Source organism: Lachancea thermotolerans (assembly GCF_000142805.1).
Source record: "Lachancea thermotolerans CBS 6340 chromosome G complete sequence".
Taxonomy (NCBI): Eukaryota; Fungi; Ascomycota; class Saccharomycetes; order Saccharomycetales; family Saccharomycetaceae; genus Lachancea; species Lachancea thermotolerans.
The window spans coordinates 777,670-794,635 of record NC_013083.1 but is presented as its reverse complement, the minus strand read 5'-3'; the positions used below and the strand labels follow the sequence as shown (position 1 = coordinate 794,635).

The window sequence follows — 16,966 nt, the reverse complement described above, 5'->3', positions numbered from 1 at the left end:
CCCACACTGCCGTGCTTTGTTCTATTCGCCAGGGCTTGGCTTAACGCGTAGGTCTCGCATGCCGCGCTCGTGCTACCTGCTCGATTACACCCCAAGGATCGGAAAATTGCAGGTGGAAGCAACGCCTAGGCCAGCGTGTAGGCTTTCCTGGTGCACGGTAGTACGGGGCACTAGAAACTATCGCACGGCACGTCGTCCGCCAGGGTCCCTGGCAGTGTGTCAAGCACCTGAGGGAGATCGAGCCAGCTACAGGTAAAACAAGAACCGAGAACAGCATTCGGCGTGGAAGGTTGGAAGGGGCATCAACGGGCATGAGAAGATGCCCAAGAAGTTAAAAAAAAAACCCACCGCAGACACGCAACAAGCACAGTTGTGCACCCACATTTCTCGGCGCCTGGGAGGCGACCATAGGATATATTTAACAGGGCAGCTGGCAGGCGGGGTGGAACCGGAGATGAGCAGGCCTTTTTTTTTATTAGCGTTTCCACTCAAACAATAACACTACTCTAAACCGTTGTGTTTTTCATAGCGCTCGTGCAACAGTACATAGAAGTACGCGATGAGCTTGAAAATGCTAGGGTTCAACAAGGGCCCTGAAGAAAAAGAAGCAGGCGATGCTATGGAGCGCAGCAGGCGTGCAGATGAGGCGCTACGGCGCCAGAAGGACGTCGGGGTCAAGAACATCGAGGTATACGCGGCGCAGTACGACCACGTGGCGTATCGCGTGGCGCTGTTCTTCTCGCTGTTCCTGATCGCGTACGCGTACCGTCTGGACGGGCTGGTGCGCAGCAAGCTCGAGGCGTACGCCACGGACTCGTACGGCAACCACTCGCTGCTGTCGACCGTGAACTGTATCAAGACGGTAATGGCCGCGGGAGGCATGGTCGCGTACGCGCGGGCGTCGGACATGTTCGGCAGAATGGAGATGCTGGCGATCTCGATCGTGCTGGTGGTGGTGGGCACGATCGTCGAGTGTCAGTCGGACACGGTGTCCAAGTTCGCGACGGGCGCGTGTCTGTATCAGCTGGGCAAGGCCGGGCTGGCGCTGATCCTGCAGGTGATCGCGGTGGACTTCTCGAACCTGAACTGGAGAATGGTCGCGCTGTACGTGCCCGCGCTGCCCACGATCATCAACACGTGGGTCTCGGGCGACGTGATCAGCGCCATCGGCAGCGACTGGGAGTGGGGCATCGGCATGTGGGCGTTCATCATCCCGCTGTCGTGTATTCCACTTTTCTGCTGCTTGGTTCATATGAGGTACCTCGCGCACAAGCACGCGCCCGAGCAGCTGGGCAAGCAGCGCCAGCTCTACAGCATGGCGTCATGGTCCGAGTACCTTATCGAGGTTTTCTTCTGGCGTCTGGACTCCGTGGGGCTGATTCTTGTGGTCGGCGCTCTCGGCTGCGTGTTGGTGCCCTTCACGCTGGCCGGCGGCCTGTCCGACAAGTGGCGGACCGCGCAGATCATTGTGCCCGAGGTCATCGGCTGGTGCGTGGCGCTGCCGCTGTTCGTGCTGTGGGAGGCCAAGTTTGCTAGGTTTCCGCTGACGCCACGCAGCGTACTCAAGGACCGCGGTGTGATCGCGGCGCTGGTCATCGCCTTCCATATCCACTTCTGCGTGTACATGCAGGCTGATTACATGTACACGGTGCTTGTCATCGCCGTGCACGAATCCGTGAAGGCCGCGCAGCGCATCACCACGCTCTTCAACTTCGTGTCCATCATCACCGGCACGCTGCTCGGGTTTGTCATCGTGTATGTCAAGAGAACCAAGAAGTTTATTCTGTTCGGTGTGTGTGTCTGGTTTGTGGCCTTCGGCCTCCTGGTGCACTTCCGCGGCGACGAGAGTTCCCACTCCGGCATCATCGGCGCCTTGTGTCTGCTGGGTTTCGGAGGCGGTTTCTTCAACTACTCCGCCCAGGTTTCCATGCAGGCATCTACTGCCGCGCACCAGGACTTGGCGGTTGTCACTTCGCTGTATCTGGCGTGCTACAACATTGGCTCCGCTTTCGCATCTGCAATTTCAGGCGCGATCTGGACCAACGTGCTACCAAAGGAGCTGAACAAGAGAATCACCGAGAAGCAGGTTGCTACGCTCGCTTATTCGTCTCCTTTCAAATTTATTATCAAGTATAAATGGGGCACTCCTCAGAGAGTTGCCGTCGTGCATGCCTACCAGAAAGTGCAGAGGATTTTGTGCATTGTGCCGCTGTGCTTCTGCGTAACTCTTCTCATTGCGGCTTTCCTCTTACGGGACAAAAAGCTGAGCGAGGTTGTCGCTCTGGGAGAGCTCGAACATGGCCATTCCGAGTCCGCGTCTTCTACCGGAGATGCAGGGGCCTCTCACGAGCTGAGTTCCACGGAAAATGAGCTTCACAATGAGTCTGAGAAATCTTCTAACACCAGAGTCCAGAACAACCCTGTGACCGCTTGAACTGTGAATTTCAGGCAAAAAGTTGGGAGAGCTTGTAATTCAGGTAACTAACCAACAACTAAATGGGGCCATGTAACAACACAAATGCGGTAACTTGCCGCTGTCAGCATTAGACTTAATTACTTGAAAAAAGTATCATTAAATAACAAACTTAAAGTGCCAAACGCATCAACGAGCGTACGCGTCCTATTGGATATAGTGACAACGGCTTCCAAAAACGTCTGCACGCCCGAGATCACGAGCTTCGAATACGTCTGTTTGTCGTGAAAAGGTGGGTTAACACTATGACCATATATCATAATTAACCTCATACAGCCAACGTAAACACAGCCGGCCTTATCTAGTCTTAAGCGATGAATCTCACATCTTTATGCAACATAAAACCGTGGCAAAGACTTCAAAAATAGGCATCAAGTGTTCTCAAGCAGTTGGCAGGCATAGATCGATATTATACAAGCCAACAGCTCTCTCGAGCAGCTTATTATTTTGTAGAAACCGTAAATGGAAGCTCACAAGGACAAAAACACTTAAAGTGAACCTTTCGTCTACACTTGATGTAGACCAGGCCTCGGTACACCCCTGCAGACCTGGCGCTTCTCTCGCGAACCTTACAGTCTTGGCATAGTCACGTGACTATATCACATGTCAATGTATACCCACTTTTACATGGAGTGCTTTCGTTGTATCGACTGACCCACAACGAGCAGTAACTACCGTTTCCACACAGCTCCATGCCCCGCGACTCCAGCCTGCCACCATTGAAGATTCATACGCTGAGTGAGCCTGATGCGTCTGACACCCCAGAGCCATTCGACGACGCGGCGGACTATGATCCTAATGTTCCAATAGCTATCGATTTTGGATCGAGCGAAGTTAGAGCTGGGTTTGGAAACCAGGACCAACCTTCGCATATTTTCACTAACAGAATATCCAGGTGGCGGGATAGAAGGAAGAACCGGAATCTCACCTTCATTGGCAATGACACAAACCTCGATCTTAGTGTTAGATCACAAGCTAAAAGCCCGTATGACGGCGCGATTGTTTCGAACTGGGACTACACCGAAGAGATCATGGAGTACACTTTTCATCATCTTGGAGTTAACGGAAACGACGGCGTTTCAAACCCTATCTTAATGACGGAAAAGCTTGCAACGCTTCAATCTCAAAGAGAAAACTGGTACCAGCTTCTATTTGAATGTTTTGGGGTGCCCCAGGTAACGTTTGGCATAGACAGCTTGTTTTCTTTCTATGCAAACAATGATGCAACGGCTTCAGGTCTGGTCATCAACAGCGGCAACGAAGATACACATGTCATTCCCGTAATGAACGGAAAGGGCGTCCTCAGCGAAGCCAAGAGAATCAATTGGGGTGGGCGCCAATCCGTCGAGTACTTATCCAACCTTTTAGCTTTGAAGTACCCTTATTTTCCAATAAAACCATCCACGCATCAGTTTCAATCCCTTTACGAGGATTTTTGTTACGTCTCGGTTGACTATCAGGATGAAATCCGCAAGATACTCACTCTCGAAGAACTTGAGACTAAGAACATCGTCGTTGAAGCTCCATTTGCTGAGACAGTGCAGCCCGAGAAGAGCGAAGAGGAGCTGCGCCTACAAGCGGAAAAGAGACGGGAAACAGGTAGACGATTGCAAGAGCAAGCCAAGCAAAGACGCCAAGAAAAACTGGCGCAGAAAGAAGAGGAATATGAGTACTATACTCAGCTAAAAGAACAAATGAAAGACCAATCAAAAAAAGCTGTATTATCGACCTTGCAAAGTGCTGGTTTCGATGATGAGCAAGACTTTAAAAAATATTTGGTTGGCTTGGAAAAGACACTGAAGCGCGCCCAGGTCCTTGAAGCAGGCGAAGAAGAAGAAGTCAGCTTGGCAGACAAGTTTGACCTTGTCGATGTCCCAGACGAACAGTTGAATGAAGAGCAAATAAAAGAGAAAAGAAAACAGAGACTTTTGAAGGCCAACTTTGACGCAAGAGTCAAGGCAAAAGAAGAGAAACTGAAGAAGGAGCAAGAAGAAGAAGAAGCCAGGCAGAAGGATGAAGCTTGGCGCTCCGAAGATTTGCAGGGATGGATCAAGGACAAGCGGCAAAAGTTAACTGCTTTAATCAAGACTCGGAAGGAGAAATTGAAAATCAAAAATGACATGAAAGATCGCAAGTCGCATGCTGCTCAAAAAAGAATGAAGAACATAGCTACTTTAGCTGAGGAGAGGTCGAGATCCAGCGCAAAGCGCTCTAGACAGCAATCCACTGTTGACAACGATCCTAACGATACATTTGGTGCTAATGATGAAGATTGGTTGGTTTATAACGATATCACTTCGAACCCTGAGGCGCTAGACCAAGCAATTGAAGAAGAATATAACGTCATTGTTGGCTTAGAGCAACAACTTCTCGAATACGATCCAAACTTCACAGAGGAAGATACATTAGATGCACAATATGACTGGAGAAACTCAACGCTTCATTTGTTCTTGAGGGGCCCTAGACCACATGATAGCGAGAACATCAACGAGCAGCACCAGATGCATTTAAACGTTGAGCGCATCAGGGTCCCAGAAGTAATATTCCAGCCCTCGATGGCGGGCCTTGATCAAGCTGGCGTTACCGAAATTTGCGAAACGAACTTCTTGAAAAAGTTCGGTTCTACAAGAAGTCAACTGAGCGAAGGCAGCAAAAAGTTAGCCGCCAACGTCTTTTTGACAGGCGGCAATATGCGCCTGCCTGGAGTCCGGGAAAGAATTGTTCGCGAGTTTACCGGTATGTTGCCCATGGGAAGTAATTTAAATGTTAGGATGGCAAGCGATTCTGCAGTTGACGCATGGAGAGGAATGGCGAAACTATCGCAGGCTGGAAGTCAGTACAAAGGGAGCTACATCACCCGCAAAGAATATCAAGAGCTCGGAGCTGACTACATAAAAGAACATAACCTGGGCAATGTTTTATTTTTGTAGCAACTACCCTCTTTCGTGTTGAGCATTAATAGAATAATAGCATTTTGTTTGATGGAAGTGTGCTTTTCATTACAGCAATTTTCGGCAAGGACTAATTATACAATATACAGAGATCTTAAAGTTTATGCAGATTTGTTGGGGGTTGAGTTAGAACCTTGGTTCTTCTTCGTCGCCTTAGGATCAATACCCTTTTTGAGGAGACTAACTTTTCTGGATTTTTCGATGTACTTTTTGTCTTCTTCGTTACCGAAGTCGGCGAAGTCATCGTGGATAATACCTTCCTCCAAAGCCTCTTGTCTGGCAGCATTCTCCTTCTCCCTAGCGTTGGCTTGATTATCGTCGTGCTTGGAGGGAGCAATCTTCTGGAACTTGGCCACAAAGAAACCATCGACGTTGTAGACGTGGGGATAGTATCTTCTTGCTAACTTAACGCTTGGGTGAAACTTCTTTCCCCTGTAACTGACGAAAGCTTCTTTACCAATAGCTAGACCAGCGTCCACCAGTTTGACGTTGGGCCTTTTCCTTAGCGCGTAGTCAACGACGGCTTCGTTCTCTTCGACAGCAACGGAACAGGTAGAGTAAACGATGACACCTCCAGTTTTGGAGTTGGCGTCAACTGAGTCAATCGCCGAAAGAAGCAGCTGCTTTTGCAAGTGAGGAATTTGCATGAAATCTTTATCAGTACGAGAGACTTTGACAGACTGGTCCTTAGCGATGACACCAGTACCAGAACATGGCGCATCCAGCAAAATCCTGTCGAACCCACCAATCACTTTAGGAAACTCGCGAGCATCATAGTTGCAGACGATAGTGTTGGTACAACCCAGACGGTGAATATTGGCAATTAGAGATTTGGTTCTTGCTTTGTTTGCATCGTTGGCGAAGACGCACCCAGTGTTTTTCATCATAGCAGAAATGTAAGTTGTTTTACCACCTGGCGCGGCAGCCATGTCGAGGATTCTCTCGTTTTCGTGAGGATCCAGTGCAACCACAGGAAGGAAAGATGAGGCTGCCTGTAGAATGTAATGACCTGCCAAGTACTCAGGAGTCGCACCAATAGGCACTTGCGAGTCGAAAATCTGCAAACCCACTTTGGTCCATGGACCAATAGGCTTCAAGTTCACGCCTCTGTTGACTAGAGTTTGGGCGAGATCTCTTCTTCTTGTCTTTAAACTGTTGGTTCTGATAGTAACTGGTCTGGAGACCTCGTTAGCCTCAAAGAACTCCAGGGCCTCGGTTGGCGAAAACAGGTTGAAAAGCTTTTCGGCCAGGAACTGAGAGTACCCAAAGTACTCACAAATGTCCTTCAGCAGACGGTCAACGTATTCGCTTCTCGAACGGCCCTCGGCTCCCAAGTTCTTGAAGTCCTCAAGCACCTTGACAATCTCGATCATACGGGTCCTCACAGCGTTCAAGTCAGTAGGACGGTCGCGGAGAGCCTCTTCCTCTTCTTCCGTTGGCAAAATTTCGGCTCTAGGCTGAAGCTGCGCAGCCTCTGCAAGTTCCTTTTCGGCCTCCTCTTCCTCAAGGGCCTGCTCTTGATCCAGCTTCATGGAGAGCGCCTCCATGTTGGCGGCGTTCAGGTCCTCCATATCGACTCCTTCGTCGTCTGAGAACACAGGGCGCCCGCCCTCATCGTCGTCGTCCTCACCTTCGTACTCCTGCTCCAAGTCGAACTCGTCCTTGAGATCTTCGTCAAATTCGTCCGCACCATCCTCTTCTTGGCCTTCGTCCTCCTCGTCATCGAACAAAGTCTTCCTTGCCTTCGAGAGCTCCTCTAGGTCGACCTCGGGTAGTTCTTCTTCTTCTGTCTGCTCCGGCTCCTTAGACTTGGTCTTTTCAACGCGTTCGGTCTTGCTACGCTTGTTGCCAGACTTTGTGTCATTTTCAGCTCTGCGCTTCGACTTGTGCTTCTTTCCGTCGACATCTTCGCTTCTGCTCTTGCCCTTGTGCTCTGATTTATTGCTTTTCTTTGCCTGAAATTCATCGAGGCTTGGCGGAGCGCCTTGCTTGTTCTTATGGCGTCTGCTTCCCATTACGATTCAGTGCCAGGGTTTCCGGGAGTTGGATATCAATGGCCGGTCGCTTGGTCCTCGAAGTTTTTAAACTATCGAATTAGCTACCTTTTCATGCGATGAGATGAGCATTCCAAAAAATTTTCCACAGCGCCAACCAAAAGAAAACACGGGACAGGATCCCACGTGCTAGTCACGTGAGTAAAAAGAGGTCATGTGACTATACAAAAACACATGACTAGAAATGGAGATCGCTCACAACGAATTAGCCCTCAATCCAAAATTTTTCAAGAAAATCGTGAACAATCAACAGCGGTTCGCGTAGCGCATCGCATCGCATCGCGCTTCACAGGGTTATTTACGGCGGTCAGCAAGGGTTTCAACGGAGAAGACCAAGAGAAATTGCGCCACGCAAGCAGTTAACTGACCGATCGAACATACGATATCTTTAGTCATGGATCCCCTGAAGCACATCACATATTACAACCATGTGCTGGTAAGGCTTCCCTCGAACAACCTCAAGGTTTGCGAGCTAAAGCCCAACAGTGATGTATCGCTTGGCAAGTTTGGAGCTTTCAAGGTCAACGATATCATTGGGTACCCTTTTGGCACCACGTTCGAAATACATTACGACAACGCAATTGAGGCATCAGCTCCGGACGCGGGCCCCTCGGGCGACGCGGCGCAAGAGGGAACATCGTCTAAAGGTGCCCGTAATAAGTTTAAGATCCCTGTGGGCAGGCTCAGTGTTATCGAGTCGAGACTGACGGCGAACGCCGCCGCCACGGGCCTCGGGTCTGAGGAAGAGGGGACTCCGCAGCGCGAGCTACAGCTTGTGGGAAACAGCGATTCTAACAAGAACCTCATTAATATTGGTAGTAGCATTCAGAAGCTGAGTTCCGAGGAGATTGAGCAATTAAAGCAGCAAAGCGTCTCGAGTAACGAGATCATTTCCAAAATGATTGAGGCCCACGGAAGCTTTCACCAAAAAACCGTGTATTCTCAGGAAAAGTATCTTAAGCGCAAAAAGCAGAAGTTTGCTAAGTTCTTCACTGTTGAATACATGAGCAGCTCCGGGTTGCTACAGTACCTCATCGATAAGGGTGATGTTCTCAGGGCAATGGACTTATCGGAGGAGAGTATGGGCATGATTCTGAACCTGGCAAACATAAGGTCCAACGGAACCTACCTATGCGTGGACGAAACGGGCGGGCTCTTGGTCTACGCGCTGCTGGAGCGGATGTTTGGTGGGGAGAACGATTCGGCTGCCCAGGGGAAAATTGTGGTTGTGCACGAGAACGAACACCCCAACCTCGACTTGCTCAAATTCTCCAACTACACCGAGGAGTTCATTCAGCAGCACGTAAAGACGGTTTCCATCCTGGATTACTTCGAGCCGCCTGTGACTGAGGAAGTCAAGGAGGCCTTCACGCCTTTGACGGACGAACAACTGAAAAGCTTGAAGAGCAATAAAAAGGGTGCTTACTACCGGCGCTTAAAGTGGTACAACACGCAGCTGGAAATAATTGAATGGGCCACCAAACAGCAATACGATGGGCTTGTTGTCGCATCAACTCTACACCTGCCCACGTTTGTACCGAAGTTGGGGGAGCGTGTGCACGGGTCAAGACCAATTGTGTGCTACAGTCAGTTTAAGGAAACTGTATTGGAGCTGTCTCACACTCTATATAACGACCTACGCTACTTGGCGCCCACTATCGTAGAAACGCGTTGTCGGCCTTTCCAGACCATTAGGGGAAGACTGCACCCTGTCATGACAATGAGAGGCGGTGGAGGATACATGATGTGGTGCCATAAGGTAATACCGGTGGGCGCGGCGGACGCTGCGCTGCAGCCCCGCCCAGAGGAGGCTCCTCAAGGCGCTGAGGCAGAGTCCAAGAAGCAGAAGACCGAGTAAATAGCCTCTATAAATATGTACTTAGTGCTTCATATCCCCGAATTTCACCAAAATTGAGGCCCAATTCAGGCGTGAGCCGCTTGCTCTGAATCCATATACGATACGCGGTCTACCACATGAATCGTGCCTGAAGCCAATACGCCACTTTCTCGACAAGTCAACGTCGCCAGTCACTCGGTTCAGGACGTAATAGCATTGGGACAAGTCACCGACCTCGTAGACGAATGCGTCCGTACGGCTCATCCAGCAGTCAACCAAATTAGCGTAGAATTCTTTATTACCTAATAGCGCGAGTTTAGGCTCAAATAGCTTGACGGATCGTGCCGTTTCCCTTGCGAAAGTTGTTCGCGGTATGTAAGGTGGATTGCAAGTAATCAAGTCAACGGTTCGAGGTACAATTTCAGAGCTGCGTTCGAGAATATCCTTTTTGATGATCTTTAATGGAACTTGTAACGTGTTAGAATTCCGAGTTGCAAGCTTATAGGCGAGGGGCGATCGATCGACCGCGAATACTGAGCACTTAGGACACATTTGTTTCAAAAGTAACGGAATGCACCCTGTTCCTGTGCACAAATCCATGATATCGAAGGCCATGTCTCGCGGTAGCTTTTCAGCCAACGAGACAGTCCATTCCTCGGTTTCCCAGCGCGGTATCAAGACTCCGGGCTGGCAGGTCACGTCCAGCGGTCCAAAGGGCTGCGATCCCAGTAGGTACTGTAACGGGTAGTGACGAGCGCGAAGCATGCAACACTGTCGCACGCGCTTCTTGTCGCTGACCTCGTTTTGAATCCAGCGCAATTCTTGCTGCGCAGCTTCAATCGTTCGGCACTCTGGTAGTAGAAGTGGAAGCAGCGGGTTAATCTGGCATGCTTTCTTGAGCACGGATGGCTTTATTCTCACCATGTCTCGCGCGCGATGAGTATTGGAGCTTTTATCTGGAACAATTGTAATTTCGAGAACATGTGCGTGAAACAGCAGCGAAACAAAGCCCGGTCATCGTGCAATAATCAAGCAGCATCAAAACATGTTCACTCATGAAACATTACTCTGCCTTGGCCTTCTTTCGGCTGGTCTCAGTCTCGCAGCTCTAGCAAACTCTCTATTCACGAGTCCACATGACTGGCTAGCAACAAGGTCCCGGACTTAATCCCTATACAATGCTGGCATTTGACACCCGAATCGAGGTGTCATGCGTGGTGTCGTGTTTTCTGTGCATTTCCAAGAGCAAGAGTATCCCCAGGAGCGTCCAACCTTGCAGGCCGCGTGCCCTTCTTTAAGCATGACACTACTAAAGATGAGTGATACAGCGAAATATGAAAAGGGCGCACAACAAGTCTTAAAAAACTCAACCATCTCAGGACGCTAGGCTACGACTTCGATTGATGTTCGGAGCTGTGATATAAACACACATAACGCTCTCCAAAGTGTTTTGGAGAGGATGCGCATCACAGCAGTGCAACAAATAACGTCAGGACCATCATCTTGATAAGAAACCAATCCGCTACTAGCCTCAGGCATGCTTCCGCGATCTTGAACACGACTTTAGCGGTCACCTCAGCACCGTGCTGGGTCCAGCTCTTATAAGCTTTCCGGGATCACTTTATTCCAAACTGACACTTTGATATCAACTTGCTTTCCTTATCGTCACGTGAAATTAATGCCCTGCCGTCCAGAGAGATGTGAAATTTTTTCGAGAAGTTTCCAAGAAAATGAAAAGTCGAGTTTGAGATGAGATGGATATTTAAGATTGAGAACGAGAACATAGCTGCTCATCAGATCGTGCTCGACACTAGTCTCTATCATCAAAGGGTTTAGCGTATTTTTCGGATCTCTAGCATAAGTTGCATAATAAAATGGTCAAGGAAACTAAGTTTTACGACCTATTGGGCGTGCCCGTGGACGCCAACGACGCACAGATCAAGAAGGGGTACAGAAAGCAGGCGTTGAAGTTCCACCCTGACAAAAACCCCAGCGCGGAGGCCGCGGATAAGTTCAAAGAGCTGACGGTGGCATACGAAGTATTGAGCGACTCACAAAAGCGTGACATTTACGACCAGCTCGGTGAGGAGGGTCTGAGTGGCGGTGGCGCTGGTGGCGCTGGTGGCTTCGGTGGCTTCGGTGGTTTCGGCGAGGACATCTTCTCTCAGTTTTTCGGCGGTGGCGCCTCGAGGCCTAGAGGACCTCAGAAGGGCAGAGACATCAAGCACGAAATGAGCGCTTCTTTGGAGGAGCTTTACAAAGGTAGAACAGCCAAGCTGGCCCTCAACAAGCAAGTTTTGTGTAAGACATGTGAAGGCCGTGGTGGCAAAGAAGGTGCCGTCAAGAAGTGTGCCTCATGTAACGGCCAGGGTGTGAAGTTTATCACTAGACAAATGGGCCCCATGATTCAGAGATTCCAGGCCGAGTGTGACGCCTGTAACGGTACTGGTGACATAGTTGACCCTAAGGATCGCTGTAAGACCTGTAACGGTAAGAAGATCGACAACGAGAGAAAGATCTTGGAGGTACACATCGAACCAGGCATGAAGGACGGTCAAAAAATTGTTTTCCAGGGCGAGGCCGACCAGGCTCCAGGTGTCATTCCAGGTGATGTTATATTTGTCATCTCTCAGAGACCACACAAGCATTTCGAAAGAAAGGGCGACAACCTCTACTACCAGGCTGAGGTCGACCTGCTGTCCGCTATCGCTGGTGGTGAATTCGCTATTGAGCACGTTTCTGGCGAATGGCTGAAGGTTGGCATCGTTCCTGGTGAGGTTATTTCTCCAGGTATGACTAAGGTGATCGAAGGTAAGGGTATGCCTGTTCAGAAATACGGCGGTTTCGGTGACTTGATCGTTACCTTCAAGGTCAACTTCCCAACAAACCACTTCGCTGACGAGGAGTCTCTGAAGAAGTTGGAAGAGATCCTGCCACCAAGAGCTAAGCCATCTTTTCCAAAGAGCGCTGACGTTGAAGAGTGTGTGATGAACGACTATGACCCTGCTAAGCATTCCGGAAGACAGTCTAACGGCAGAGGCGCCAGCAGCTACGATTCTGACGATGAGGAGCAAGGTGGCGCCGAAGGTGTTCAATGTGCATCTCAGTAATCTCATTACTTTTCTTTAAAATCACACTTTTCTCAATTTTCTGTTGTGTTTGGAATTCAGTCTCGTTTCAACGAAGTTATAAATTGTTTTGCTCTGTACAGTAAATGGTCGATTTCAGTTAGGAGAGGTCAAGCCCCCTTATTGCATTTGCAATTGCATTCGCATTCGCATTCGCATTCGCATTCGCATTCGCGCCCCTCGAGCTCAAGGTGGGAACGTCGATTTATGTAATTTTAGTGGACCACTCCATCCATCTATAGACGATCGTCGGTAGTGAAGAATTATTTTATTATATGCAGTAAATTTCTGAATGTATTTATCTAATGCTAAGTTGCGGTAAGACCCGTTGAAATGACGATGTTTTCACTCCATTATGGCTTTTCTCTCTCGGCCCTGAGAGCTCTTCTCTCACGCCATTTCATGCCGTAGAACATAGGGATTAGTGTGACGAAGTTTCCAATGAAAACAAAGCCACTTATGAGAGTGAATGTTCCCCCGACTGTGAGGGCGTTATTCATTTTGGACAAACAGGCCATAAAGATGGCACTCAAGGAGCACCGAATGAAATTGTAACAGCTTGTTGCGGTAGATGATTTGCTGGGGTACAAATCGACGAGCAAAGTACTGGACGATGACAAGGTGCTCATTGCACAGAACGAGCCAATCGCTGATGTTATTAGAGGCACCGCAATATTCCACCCTCTCTCAACACTCCATCCGAATAGCGTAAACGCTATGACTGCGAGGAAGTTTTGGGGAATCGATGTGAATAGACGTGCCCTTAAAGTATTGAATTTGCTGTCGATAGGAATGATACCTTGTTCCTTCTTCTCTTCAAATCTCCGGAGGGCTCTTCTGTAGTAGATGTCAATAACTTTTCCTGTAACAAAAGATCCAATCAGCCCTCCAATGCCTGAAGGCAAGTAACAAATACCAATAATCGTAAGCTTGAAGTTGTAAGGCGTCACAGATAACTGGGATGAGATCGATGCGAGAGTAATCGTCCACAAGGCAAACTGTAGGCCAGCGGGCATCAGCGACAAAATGATCTCTGGATGAAGAATGATTTTGAAGGCAGAGATTGGATCGACTTTACCCTTGTTTGGATCTAGAGTCTCGTAGTCGGGATTATCAAAATGGAGCTTTCTGCGTACCGACTTCAGTAGAAGGATGGGCGCTCTGTTGATAAGTCTCTTGGGCCTAATCGACAAGTTGCCGACCAAGGTTCTCTTTGTCTCTGGGAGAATTAGGAAATTAATGATCATGCAGGTACCACAACCGATGGTTAAAAACCAGAAAATGGCTCTCCAGTCAAACGCTGCCGTCAAAGCAGCACCTATCAGCGAACCGAATGCTTGCCCCATCAGTGTAAAGCCGGAAACCGCTCCCACAAAAGTACCGCGCTCGTGTTTCAGCGTGAAATCGCCAACAACACCCGAGTTGATAGCGATAATGGGAGAAATACCCGCACTTTGCAGGCAACGTAGGAACACAATGACTCCATAAGATTGGGAACACGCCAAGCCGATAGACGCGCACACATAAATGAGCATCCCCATTAATATTACTGGTCTACGGCCATAGACATCGGCCAAACCCCCACTGATAGTAGGAGCAATACCCTGGAAAATGAGGTAAACCACCACAGTGATATTCACCATTTCTTCACTCACATTGAACTTCTTCTCTAGCTGCTTCAACGCGGGGTAGTAGATGGGGGATCCCAAAGAGGACCAGAACCCTGCAGAAGTCAACAGCGCTACCATGAACCACTTTTGGCCATGACTCAGCAATGTGAATGGGGCGCCTTGCGGCAGCTTAGAGTTGACACCCGAAGATTCTACTCTATCCCTCGAGTCCGACGAGGACTCGCGCATCTCCCGCGTGGTGACCCTAGAGGCGGCATCCTGCGGCAGCAGCTTCTTGGTATTATCTCCCTCTAAACCTAGTACTGGTTTCTCCAGTTTCATAGTGCTCTGTAAATCGCTTTCACTCGATAAGCTAGAGTGAATGCTGTTGTTATCCATGCTGTTTTACGATCTTGTCTAGTTCCTTTGTAGCACTTGGATATAGCTGCCAGTGGTCTGTCAGCGGATGATAATAGCTAATAGTAATAAGGCAAAGAGCCTAAATGGTATTCACGCGCGTCCATCGGATCTGGACACTCTTAGTAGGGGTACAGGATTTGCAAGTTCCTTATAAACCAACTCGAGAAATAAAATCTCGGGACTTTTCGTATAGTGGTTTGCTGGCGGTTTGTTCACGCCAAATGAGTAACTCTGGCGACTTATGCGTCAACATGTGTTTTTTCGGAAAAACTCGCCGGAAAAACCCGATCACTCAAGGCCCATTAATTCCTCGAGGGAAAATAAGACATTTCTTTTTTTCACTTTTCGTGACCGTCAGATGATATAAGCCCGGTGTGGTCGGGAATTTTCGGGCCGGCTTGTCCCGCGATTACACTCCTGCACGTGATCTAGGCTGTGAGATGGTGTTAAGGCTCGAAAGGTCCTCAGACTCCGAGGACTGGCGCTGTTGGTCGACTTCTTTGACTGCGGCTTCGGCTTTTTCGTCAGCCGCGGTGCGATCCCGGACAGCTCTCTTGTGTGCCATCCCAGGGCCGTACTTGATCGGGATGATAAGTGTAACCGTCGATAATATAGTAAGACCTGCCAAAAGCGTAAAAGTACCGCCTACTGACAGCGAGGTTAGCATCTTGTTGAGAGCTGCAACCAAAATTGCAGCCAAAACACACCGAGAAAAGTTGACGCAGCCCGTCGCCGTCGAGGATTTCTGAGGATATAGGTCAACCACCAAAGTTGTCGCACACGCAATGACGCAGTTGGAAAACAGCGACGCAAATCCGCTGAACACAAGCACAGCTACTAACGGCGTGTGAGCATCCAAGCACCATCCGAACCCCATAAACCCGCCTCCGCTTAGCAGCAGGGGCACAAACATAATTTCCAACCTAGCACGGAAGATGTTGAAGGTGTAGGAGATGTCAGTGCTGAGGATTTTGTCCACTCGTTTTTCGTCGTTGTCATTTTCAGCTAGTAGCCTCTGAGTAGCCTCCTCGATGAAGAGGTTGTGTTTCGAGAGGCGGCGTCTGTAGTTCCAATTTAATACCCTGCCCGCTCCCACAACACTAATGAGCGTGCAGATGCCGCTTGGTAAATAGCTTAAACCGACCTCAGCCACTTTCAAGTGATAGTCCTTCTCCAGGAGAGAAGACAGTGCGGTGAGGTGGCAGACCCAGAGCGAAAACTGTAGCCCAGTCACTAGCAGCAACAGAGCGATTTCAGGCCTCCGGAAAACATCGAGAGGTGCAAGAAGATTGAGTCGTTCTTTTGGAGCAAGCGTCTCGTAATCGGGGCTATCCAAGTGCAGTTTCTTTCGGATTTGCGGCAGGGCCAGTATAGGCGCCTTGGACCATATTGCCGGAGGCGTTATGGAGCCGTTACCAACAACGGACCGCTTTGTCTCGGGCAGCAGAAGGCTGCTGCACACAAGGCTGCATCCGGAACCGATCGCCAGGAACCAAAAGATGGCCCGCCAGCCCCAGGTCGATACGATACCGCCTCCAATTAGGGCGCCGAAAGCAGACCCGAGAACCTGGAAGCCCGCCGTAAGCCCGACGTAGCCGCCCCGCTGCGCTCGGGTAGTGACGTCCCCCATGATGCCGCTGTTAACCGCGATGACAGGCGAGATACCGGCGCTCTGCAAGCATCTCAGGACGAGGATCTGGGCATACGTCCGAGAGCAGGCGATCCCGATGCATGCGGCCAAGTACAGCGCGATAGACCACATCACGATTGGCCTACGGCCGAAAGAATCGGCGAGTCCGCCCATGAGCGTAGGAGCCAGGCCTTGGAACAGAAAGTAGAGCACCACCGACACGTTGACGAGCTCCGTGCTTATATGGAACTGGTTCTCGATTGTAGTCAGAGCAGGATAGTATATGGGGCCAGCTATAGTGGAGAAGATACCGCTTGCTGCACATATAGCCACGAGAACAAGCTTCTCGTTGGAGCCAAACCGCGAATACGGTACAGCACCCTGATCGTGGTCGGGCATGTTTGGTTTCATGTGGGGAAGGTCAGGAACAGGATCCGCTTGTTTTCCCTGGTTTATATAGTTTTCACCCATGATTTGGAGAGCGCGGTGTCCCTAGTAATTCTTCTGTGTCTTGGCAAAATCCGTAATCGGAGGTCGAGGCGCTGGAGTTAGATTGTACGACAAATTGTCTTCACAATGGCGGCTTGAGTAACGGGAAACGAGCGCTCCTGACAAGCTGAATGAACCGCGTGTGCACGGGACTTGGACGGAACCTTATTGCGCTTTAGAACCGAAGCTGTAGTGGCTCTTTTCTCTTGCGTGACTGAAGCTGGCGACATCCATGATGGCTATTAAAAGAAAAGAGATAAGATTAGATGACCATTGAGCGTAAATGATGATCTAGTCAGGCAGTAGTTCTGAGCCAAGCTGTGTGGCCTGCGACAGTGGAGGAGGCTGGGAGCAAATTGCCGCAGTACCAGCAG

The 16,966-nt window shown here is 49.6% G+C and overlaps 8 protein-coding genes across 8 annotated transcripts; 4 read left to right on the top strand and 4 right to left on the bottom strand.

Moving 5' to 3' along the window:
* Window positions 1–559: 559 nt before the first annotated feature.
* Window positions 560–2,434, top strand: KLTH0G09504g (KLTH0G09504p; the record flags this gene model as incomplete). The annotated part of the gene is made up of 1 exon (XM_002555399.1): window positions 560–2,434. The coding sequence occupies one exon, from the start codon at window positions 560–562 to the stop codon at window positions 2,432–2,434; it is 1,875 nt and encodes a 624-aa protein (XP_002555445.1).
* A 731-nt stretch (window positions 2,435–3,165) lies between these two features.
* On the top strand, window positions 3,166–5,403 carry ARP5 (actin-related protein ARP5; the record flags this gene model as incomplete). Its single annotated transcript, XM_002555398.1, has 1 exon — window positions 3,166–5,403. One exon carries the CDS (start codon window positions 3,166–3,168, stop codon window positions 5,401–5,403), a length of 2,238 nt encoding a protein of 745 aa, XP_002555444.1.
* A 122-nt stretch (window positions 5,404–5,525) lies between these two features.
* Window positions 5,526–7,439, bottom strand: NOP2 (rRNA (cytosine-C5-)-methyltransferase NOP2; the record flags this gene model as incomplete). The annotated part of the gene is made up of 1 exon (XM_002555397.1): window positions 5,526–7,439. The coding sequence occupies one exon, from the start codon at window positions 7,437–7,439 to the stop codon at window positions 5,526–5,528; it is 1,914 nt and encodes a 637-aa protein (XP_002555443.1).
* Window positions 7,440–7,872: 433 nt separating this feature from the next.
* GCD10 (tRNA 1-methyladenosine methyltransferase subunit GCD10) lies at window positions 7,873–9,336 on the top strand (the record flags this gene model as incomplete). The annotated part of the gene is made up of 1 exon (XM_002555396.1): window positions 7,873–9,336. The coding sequence occupies one exon, from the start codon at window positions 7,873–7,875 to the stop codon at window positions 9,334–9,336; it is 1,464 nt and encodes a 487-aa protein (XP_002555442.1).
* Window positions 9,337–9,357: 21 nt separating this feature from the next.
* MTQ1 (S-adenosylmethionine-dependent methyltransferase) lies at window positions 9,358–10,239 on the bottom strand (the record flags this gene model as incomplete). The annotated part of the gene is made up of 1 exon (XM_002555395.1): window positions 9,358–10,239. One exon carries the CDS (start codon window positions 10,237–10,239, stop codon window positions 9,358–9,360), a length of 882 nt encoding a protein of 293 aa, XP_002555441.1.
* Window positions 10,240–11,189: 950 nt separating this feature from the next.
* On the top strand, window positions 11,190–12,425 carry YDJ1 (type I HSP40 co-chaperone YDJ1; the record flags this gene model as incomplete). Its single annotated transcript, XM_002555394.1, has 1 exon — window positions 11,190–12,425. One exon carries the CDS (start codon window positions 11,190–11,192, stop codon window positions 12,423–12,425), a length of 1,236 nt encoding a protein of 411 aa, XP_002555440.1.
* A 371-nt stretch (window positions 12,426–12,796) lies between these two features.
* AQR1 (Aqr1p) lies at window positions 12,797–14,452 on the bottom strand (the record flags this gene model as incomplete). The annotated part of the gene is made up of 1 exon (XM_002555393.1): window positions 12,797–14,452. One exon carries the CDS (start codon window positions 14,450–14,452, stop codon window positions 12,797–12,799), a length of 1,656 nt encoding a protein of 551 aa, XP_002555439.1.
* Window positions 14,453–14,882: 430 nt separating this feature from the next.
* On the bottom strand, window positions 14,883–16,574 carry QDR2 (cation transporter; the record flags this gene model as incomplete). The annotated part of the gene is made up of 1 exon (XM_002555392.1): window positions 14,883–16,574. One exon carries the CDS (start codon window positions 16,572–16,574, stop codon window positions 14,883–14,885), a length of 1,692 nt encoding a protein of 563 aa, XP_002555438.1.
* Window positions 16,575–16,966: the final 392 nt, after the last annotated feature.